This window comes from Microchirus variegatus (genome assembly GCF_963457635.1).
Source record: "Microchirus variegatus genome assembly, chromosome: 9".
In the NCBI taxonomy this organism is placed as follows: Eukaryota; Metazoa; Chordata; class Actinopteri; order Pleuronectiformes; family Soleidae; genus Microchirus; species Microchirus variegatus.
In genome coordinates, this window is record NC_139810.1 from 30,056,467 (window position 1) to 30,065,429 (window position 8,963).

Consider the following 8,963-nt stretch of genomic DNA (forward strand, 5'->3'; position numbering starts at 1 on the left):
ACTTGATGCTATAACTGAAAGTGTCACAACAGTGTGGTGTTCTCTTTGACTGGTTTAAACAATAATATTTCTCAGCCCACAGGAAACATTACGAGGCAACGTAAGTGGTAAGTGTTTTAACAACGACAATAATGATACGTTAAAGTGACATTAAAGTGTTTAACCAGAGCTAGCGAGCTTTAATAAGCCGGTCAAATGTAGCTAGCTAGCTCGCTAAGCAGTTGTAAATAGAGTGTAACACTACGGTACATGTAGCTGTTTGTGTGTAAACATGACATTGGTGGTGTTTAGCATTATGGTCCATGTTGTGTTTCCAGGCTCCAGTGTTGGACTTTCCTCCGTGTTGAACATGTGCTCTCTGGCGCTCTTCCCTCCGCCGCTGCCCGACGGACAGAGCACTCTGTGCGAGTCCAACAACGAGCTGCTGTCCGGAACCAGCGCCGAAGACGGACACAAACAGGTCTGCTGCACAACTGCTGTGCTGAGTGTCCATAAACGTGGCTGTTGGTCAGAATGTAGAGGGTTAACGGCTAAACGTACACTCACTGGTCAATGTATTAGGAACACAGGACGCGGTGTGGCTGGTTGCAATGAATTGTTACTACTGTTGCTTTGTTTTAGTCATTTCCAACTAGAGCTGAACAATTCGTCAATATTTTATCAATATGGCCTACTGCAATTTTCAGATATGATAGAATACGGTGAGATATCTGCAAAAGAACATTCGATCCAACCACCTCAAGTGTCACTTAAATTGTTGGTAGTTCATTGAACACAGTTGAGAGGCATGCACCACAACCATCTTGTGACTAGAATGTAGGAATGGGAAATTACAATGCTGGTTATTTTGTGCTATTTTTAAACATTGTAAAGACCAAACGGTGAATTTATTGGAACTGTATTACTGTTGTATATCTTGATTGAGTGAGTATCTGTGCTCTAATTCATGTCTGCTTTTGAGGGAGATATGGCCATCATCACATTGTTTTGTTTCCTGCAGGAGTCCAGTCCTCTGAGTCTGTATTTCCCCCGGGAGTCTCTGAAGCTCCACAGTCGCACGGAAAGCAGCAGCAAGGCAGCGTTTCTGGATCACTCTGAGACACTGTGGATGAGGAGTGCAGCAGCATGGTAGGACACACACACACACACACACACACACACACACACACACACACACACACACACACACACACACACACACACACACACACACACACACACACACACAAAGGCAGCTATTCCTCTTAGGATGTAGCATTGAGTTCCACTCGGACAGCATAAACAAAGTGTTATCCCTAACCTTGGCCATTACCTGCAGTGTGTTTGGTCCCTCATCCCTTTCTGTGTATTCATGAAGAAGACACAGAAGATGATATTGCAAGACACTGTACTGCTATATATTTATGAATCCCAAATCTGTTTGAGACAAATGTAATGTATGCAGCTTCTCTCTGTCTGTACCAGGAGGGATGGTGGTTTGACAGGTTTACTGACCGAAATTACCAACTCGTATACGGAGGGTATGTGAGACGCTGATATCTTTTTCCACATGCATTATCCACTGTGCTGCTAATACAATAACCTTCATGCATATTTCTTTCTTTGCAGTGCCTAAATGGCTGTCAATGAGTTCTGGTTGCACGCTGGCGTTGTTGCGATCAGTCTCTTCTCTTCACGGTTCCTTGTTTCCTCATCTCACAGTAAGTACTAGCTGTTAGTCAAACTTCCTGTCCTCATTAAGGCGGTTTTGTTTATTGATCATTATTTCTCAGAAAAAAATGTCTGATCTTTAGGTACAACGATGAGAGAAACACACTTGATAATTTGTTGTTTGTTGCGTTTGCTGCATTAAATTGCGTTTGTCATTTTTTCCTTAGTTGAGCAGTGAGGACATGATAGCCGAGTTTTCACAAGTGCTGAACTGGTAAGTGAAGACGCTGCTTATAGACAGAAAACATATTACATACCCTCCCACATTGTTCCCACTTGTTCATTTTAATAAACCTTGCCTTTGGTTGAATTTATTCTTTAGAGCTCTGTTCCTTTGTATGGTTTTGCTCTGTAGATTTAATTGGAAACTACAACTGTTTCATAAGTTAAATATGTGTTGTAAGTGGCGATAAGGTTTTAAAATATGTTGAGAAGGTGTTGGAAAAAGTCTTCAAAAGGTATTGAAATTAACTTAAGGATTCCTGCATATACCCTGAACAATGTTTTTGTGAAACTGCTTGGGTTACATTTTACATTTTACATTTCAAGTAACCGACAAAAATGCAAACAATGCATGAGTTAATCGTCAACAACCTCTCTGTGCTTTGTCTCTATGCCCAGGTCTGACTGTGTGGTGCGGGCCTTCGCCTGGCATCCTCATGCAGATAAATTTGCTTTAGCCCTGCTGGACGACTCTATTAAGATCTACAACCCCAAAAGGTAACACGGCTATTTTCTGTCAAAGAGCTGTGAAAGGGTACCTTGGCTGGAACTTTGTCACACATTATTGCATAAAAACAATGTTCAATTTGTCAAGAAATTTATTAATTTGTTTATAGCATTGCACAGGGTTCGTACGGTCATGAAAAACCTGGAAAAGTTTTGGAGATTGAAAATGCATTTTCTAGGTCCTTGAAAAGTTCCTGAAAAACTAAATTTCCTGTAAAGTTTTGCAAAAGTCATGGAAATATTGCATGGATAATATTTTGGATGCGTAAAACATAAATAAAATGATGTAATGTGCGATTAAAATTTAAATTGACACGGAAGTGTCAAGCGGAAACAAGCCGATCACTGGCGCCGTGCTTAGCGACCCTCCAGTCCTCACATGGATTTTGAGATGCTCTATTCAACGGCAAAATGCCAGGAAAGTGTAGTTTCAACGAGTGTAATATGATTTAACTGCGTCTATGCAAATAAGGTGTATGGAGACGATCATCCAGTCCTGGCGTGTGGGTTTCGCCAGCTAACGGAGAAGCTAAAAACACAAGGCAACACACATCTGGGGGCGTTCTTACTCGGAGGTAAAAAAAAAGGGAGACTCCAATTCACATGCAAACGATGCCGGCTGCAGGTGTAAACTGCAGGCGTGAACCAAAACGTGAACAACGAAAAAGCCCTTACAGAATACAACCACTTCCTCTCTTTTAACCATTACTTAAAGCATTACTCGAATAACAATTCAAATCAATGAAGTATGAAAGAAAGTTACAACAGTGTGGCTTTTTAAGGAGAGCTTTAAACTTTGGCTACTGAGAGACGCAGACCATGGGCGTGCAAAATGCTGATAATGAAAGACGTGTCGCAACAAACTGCACATGCTTTTTTTTTATTTGACGAAAGTCTTAACAAAGATTTGCAGTCAAAACAAATGAACAAATGTAAGACTGTGGGATGGCACCGATTTTCGGTCTTGGAAAGTCAATGAAAGGTTATGGAGAAGTCACGGAAAAGTCATGGAAAACTATTGCTAAAAAAGTGTACGAACCCTGATTGCAGCACAATGTGACACATTAACTTGTCCTCTATTGTTCTCTGTCAGTGCCACAACTCCCACACTTAAGCACCGTCTTCAGAGAAGTGTGGCAGCAGTGCAGTGGAAGCCGCTGTGTGCATCTGCTTTGGCTGTCGCTTGTCAAAACTGTTTACTCGTCTGGCACGTGGACCCTTGCTCACTGTCAACCAGGTACATAAATTGTGGAGAGTTGTGCTGTATACAGTTGTATACAGTTGTACACATTTTCTGTGCTGACTCATGGTTCTACTTCCTTTTTTTTTTTTACCCATTCAGACCTTCATCTGGTTGTGCTCAAGTTTTATCTCATCCTGGTCACTCCCCAGTCACTTCCATTGCCTGGTCTCCGAGTGGATCTCTTCTTGTGTCAGCCTCACCCGTGGACACTGCAGTAATGGTACAAAGCTACCATTTCATCTTTTAAATTAAGTTCATCATCAAAAACGTGTGTGAGACAGTGTGTTGTATTGTAATATCCTTGTATGTTTCAGATTTGGGACGTGGCTGCAGAGAGCTGTGTGCCACTTCAGCGGGTTGGAGGGGGAGGGGTCACCTTCCTGTCCTGGTCCCCTGACGGCAGCCATGTTCTGGCTTCTACTCCGTCTGCGCTGTTCAGGTGAGAGCATTTCTAAGCTTTCTTTTTCTATAGCCACTTTATTTTATTCCCTCTTTCCTCGTGAAGCTGCTTTAGCACATTTCAAGTTAAGATTTAGAAAACTGACTTTTTTTGTCCTTCATAATCCGTATGGATAGTGGTCACTTTTTGTTTTTATAATGGAGACCAACTCGGCTTTCATGCATATTTATGAACTTGTGAGGGATTAGTGGTTTGATCTTTAAAGGTTGTTTGGATTTTCAAATGAGTGTAAAGCATCTATATATAAAGTATTTCTTCTGAATTTGTCAGCCCACTGAACAAATACATGACTTGAGGGGAAATTGCGTTGACTTGCATTAATTTCCTGGAGACTTACTCTAACCTTAACCATTATTACTAGTGGCCTAATCCTAAACCTGACTCTAATCCTAACCTCAACCTAACCTTAAAATATATCTTCACCTTAAAATGTAGTCATTTATGTTACGGGGACTTGCTTTTGTCCCCATAGGGAAGACAAGTCCCCATAATGTGACACACACACACAGGTTTGTGCAGCTTAGTACTCTGCATTGACATAGCGTTATCTTAACCCTAAGCTGTTAATGCCTAACCCTTGCCTTAACTTAACCAAAATTCATAACTTAGCCCTAAACCTAACCTGCTATTCAGAAATGAGGTTCTGTCTTATTAGGACTAAGTTTTTGGTCTCCATGAGGACTACTGGTCCTGACAAGGTCAGTGTTATTGCCAGAACATCTCCTATCAAATCACTTGTTAAACAAACAGAGAAGTGACATGTGCACCATTTTGATCACAGTTTAACTACATACCCTACACAAAGTCTGGTTTTCTTTCCATTCAGCCTCCGTAGTTAATTTACTCATCTTTGTGGTTTTGTATTGAGACTCGATGACATCTCAGCACGTGTAGGTCCCATATTTTTAAAGTTTATACAAATACAAATTTTCTTCCTCCAGGGTTTGGGAGACCAGGATGTGGACCTGTGAGCGATGGCCATGTGTGAAAGGGCGCTGCCAGGTGATGACTTGACACCAGCAAATAATTCTGTGTCTTAATATCATATTCATAAAACTGTGATCATTTAGCATGTGTATTTGTTATGTATAGACTGGCTGTTGGAGTCCAGATGGGAGTCGACTTCTCTTTACCGTGCAGGGGGAGACGGTCATCTACGCTCTGACGTTCACTGACACACCAGGTCTCATTCTTTATTAAATTAGCAGGCATCCTCAAGAATACACACTTTTTTTTTAACAGCTTCAATTGTTATCATTATTATTCAGCAGGTGTTCCTTCAAGCACATCTAAAGGGCCACAGGCAGCATCTGTGGTGGCTGACCTATCAGAGACAACCTTTACCACAACAGATGGAGACATCATGTAAGATCTTAAACTTAAATCAAGTCATTTTACACTGTGGGTTGCTGGTTATTACAAAGGAGATTATTGCAATATTTGTTGATATACATATATTCACGTATGTCTAATTTTCTGCCAGTGTCGGTGGAGAGATCCAGACTTTGGTCTGGGATCCGAGAGGAGAGAGGCTCGCTGTGCTTCTTAAAGGTTTTACCAACTCTCGTTAAGATGGCCTAAATGATCTAAATCAGTGTTGGCCTGGAGTTATAAAACTAATCTCAGTCCTTGTTTTGTCTGTTTTTATCAGGTGATTCACAGTCTACAGACCGGCCGGCAATTATAGCAGTGTTCAAGACGAGGACCACCCCCATTTTTGAGCTTTTGCCATGGTGTGTTCATTTATGAGGAGTTGGTGTACATTTCATATTTGTGTAGCTTCAGTAAAGCTTAAAAGTACTGCATATTTTTCATTTGCATGTCCTAAATATATCCTTTTTTCTTGTGTAGTGGTTTTGTTCAAGGAGAGTCTGATGCTGAGCCGAGACTGATGCAGTTCCACCCGAATTTTCAGCATGGAGCTTTGCTCACTGTGGTTAGTCTTTACGTAAAATATAAGTGTTTTCTCTTATAATTGTCTTTAATAAGTTGTGTGATTTTAGCCTGTGACAGGATCAAGTGTTTTGATACCTAATCCATGTGGCTCTGTTAAATTGAACCCTGGTACATTTACCTGATTATTATTGAGATGGTCAACCAAACTCTGGTGGGGATTGAAGGATTGAACCTACTGAACCGCTGCTTGCAAAGAGGTTCTTTGTCCATTTTCAAGTCAAGTCTGGGTTTGAAAGCATAATAGTAAACTACAGAACTTTGCAAAAACAAACAAAAACCTACTTACAAAAGTCTAATAAATCTATTTCTTGAGAATGAACAGATTTCTGGCTTAATTATGCGGTTTGTCTTTGTTGCATTGAGATTTTACAGCACATTAGCTTTAGCATAAACCTTTAAAATACTGTAATGTGAAATTGTAGTGAACACTTGGAAGCCATATTGTGTTAACCTTAACTTTGTGTTTGGCAAAGACATAGGTCTGTAAAATGTCTGTAATTTAACTTGTCCTGTACAAACCCTAAACAGACAGTGATATTTCTCTCTGTGTTCTCAGTGCTGGTCCACTGGAAGAATTACCCATGTGCCTTTCTACTTCCTGAGTGCTGGCGTCCCTCATTTTGGACTGAGTGGCAGCCCATTGCTGCCACGCCCACAGGATGGGCCTTCTCTTTTGGCCGGTCAATCGCTCTTTTCGGAGTTACTCTCTTGACCCACCGTCGCTCTCCATCACACACTCACTTGAGTTACTTTTGTAATCATGGATTGTCAATAAATGTCTCCAAATTACTGCTACTCTGTTGGTGTGGTACTTCATAAACAACAACAAACAACATTTGAAGCAACAAAAAAAAATACACGATTTGCGGTGAAACTATTGTATTGGATTTGTTTCAAAATATGAAATGTGGTCTTTGTGTTCATTTTAGCATCTCTTTGTAGTCACTTTGTGTTTCTTTCAGTGTTTCCCTGAGCCCTTACCACCCTCACCGAGGGAGATCTCTTCTGTGATCCAGAGTGTGACATCAATGCTGCAGGTACAGGTTTGCACACCTTCTCCTTTTATAGACACATTAAATTAAAATGTTTTTTTAAAGGGGACTTATTATACAAAATCAACTTTTTAATAATTTAAATCCTTATATTTGGGACTCTGGAGTTCCTGTAAGTCGGCAAAGTGTGAAAAAAGATGACTCACTCATGTTTTTGTGGTCCTCAGTCCAAGTACGGGAGATACACCCGATGTTGACTTCCGCACTCATTGGGACGTCACAATGCGCTAAATTCCTGGAAGTGTTGTCTCGCGGAGCTCCGATTTGTCCGTAAAACATGCAAGAGTGCAGGCGAGGGCAACGGTATCCGAAAACCGGAAGTCCGCGAAACGTTCTACTCTCAGCTCCACAGTGCACCACAGAGTTCTACACAAACTTCCAGCCTACATGTTATATATGCCGGCAATGTGCCGGCTGGAGCCTGCAAATGATCACTTTTCCAAATGCTAACTGCTGTTAGCTCCCAGTAGCCTCTGTGGCTGATGTCATTTCCTGTCCCTTAAGTTTTGCGTTCTGAACAGGGCTGTTTTGGCAGGGTGATTGAACTGCTGTGGTGCTTCATCCTTAAGTTATTTTGACCAAAGCATGTCACAGACATGTTCATTAGGACACCAGGGAACTAGGTTACCTTGGAGAAATAGGGTATAATATGTCCCCTTTAATAGTTTTTATCACTGCATATTATAGGATGAAAATTGTGCTTATGTTGTAGCTTTTCTTTTATACCAGTGGTGTATTTATGAGGTGTCTTTCTGTTCTCTCACTGTCCACAAATCTTCATTCAGACTCCCCCATTCAAATGTGATCTAGTGTTTTCTTTTAAACCGTAAGTGCAATAGATTTTTGAAGCCCCAATTACAATTTTGACATTTTGTTTTCATTAGACAAACGTCCATCTTTTGTCCATTAAAATGCATATTTTGACCCCTAATAGATTTTAGTCGTTAAAATATGTAATTAAAAGCACTAATGTCAAGCTTTCATTTCTCAGGACAGACTGGAGAGGAGGAGGCAGACCACTATACCAACAAGTAGGGATGCAGCTGTCATGATGTATCAATTCACTGCTCGATTCAAGTCCAAAAAGATTTTCTTTATTTATGCCTATTAGTACAAACAAACAGACCAACCCTGACACCGCAGAACCAACACAGTACTTTAGTTCCTTTTGTATTAGTTTCTGAGACTATGAAAAATACACTCTTGCGTCACAGTCAAACTTTTACACACACAGACACACAAGCGCTCACATGTAGACAACGCACTCACAGTCAAGGGTAACTGACCTCAAGAAATGACAGAAAAAAACATGAGCACACATGAACGGTTCTGTTGAGACAAGGGATTACATCCCCACGCCATTTCTGTTTTTATTCAATTCTCACAAAATCAACTTCATTCTCAATTCCTTTTATTTTCCAATTTACAGCAACGTGAAGTGTAACAAAATAAAAACAAAAATGGTCGTAATAAAATTAATTAATCAAAAACAAAAAAAATGTACACACCCTCACACACACAGAGACAACCCACCCTGGCTGCATTTGTTTAGTGACCGTCCTCAGAGTCCTGTTTTCAGCTTTGTGGATCTGGACTCCAGAGGAGGCCGTCACTCCCTGTCTTAACCTGACTGTGTTTCTCCTCCAGGGTGGAGTGTGAGTGTGTGGTGTGAGGCTAGTGGGAACTGGGGTTTTAGAGGGAGGAGGAGGGGGGGGGGGGTGTTACAGAACTCATAGCACCTTCTGAACAGAGAGCAACCCAAAGCAAAGATGGCCGTTCAAGCCCCAGATCCACCTACAAGCTAATGTTTTGG

General features: G+C 41.0%; 1 protein-coding gene across 2 annotated transcripts; it reads left to right on the forward strand.

The window, feature by feature from the left end:
* On the forward strand, positions 1-6,817 carry aaas (achalasia, adrenocortical insufficiency, alacrimia). Of its 2 annotated transcripts, none has more exons than XM_083895381.1 (17): positions 1-107; positions 318-460; positions 1,001-1,128; positions 1,465-1,520; positions 1,609-1,700; positions 1,878-1,924; positions 2,332-2,430; positions 3,533-3,676; positions 3,782-3,902; positions 3,997-4,121; positions 5,084-5,144; positions 5,235-5,325; positions 5,411-5,507; positions 5,626-5,693; positions 5,794-5,875; positions 5,994-6,078; positions 6,655-6,817. In XM_083895381.1, the coding sequence occupies exons 2-17, from the start codon at positions 350-352 to the stop codon at positions 6,808-6,810; spliced, it is 1,563 nt and encodes a 520-aa protein (XP_083751507.1). In that variant the 5' UTR covers positions 1-107; positions 318-349; the 3' UTR covers positions 6,811-6,817. The 2 variants fall into 2 exon arrangements, with proteins under 2 accessions (XP_083751507.1, XP_083751508.1); XM_083895382.1 differs by having other exon boundaries at positions 5,414-5,507.
* Positions 6,818-8,963: the final 2,146 nt, after the last annotated feature.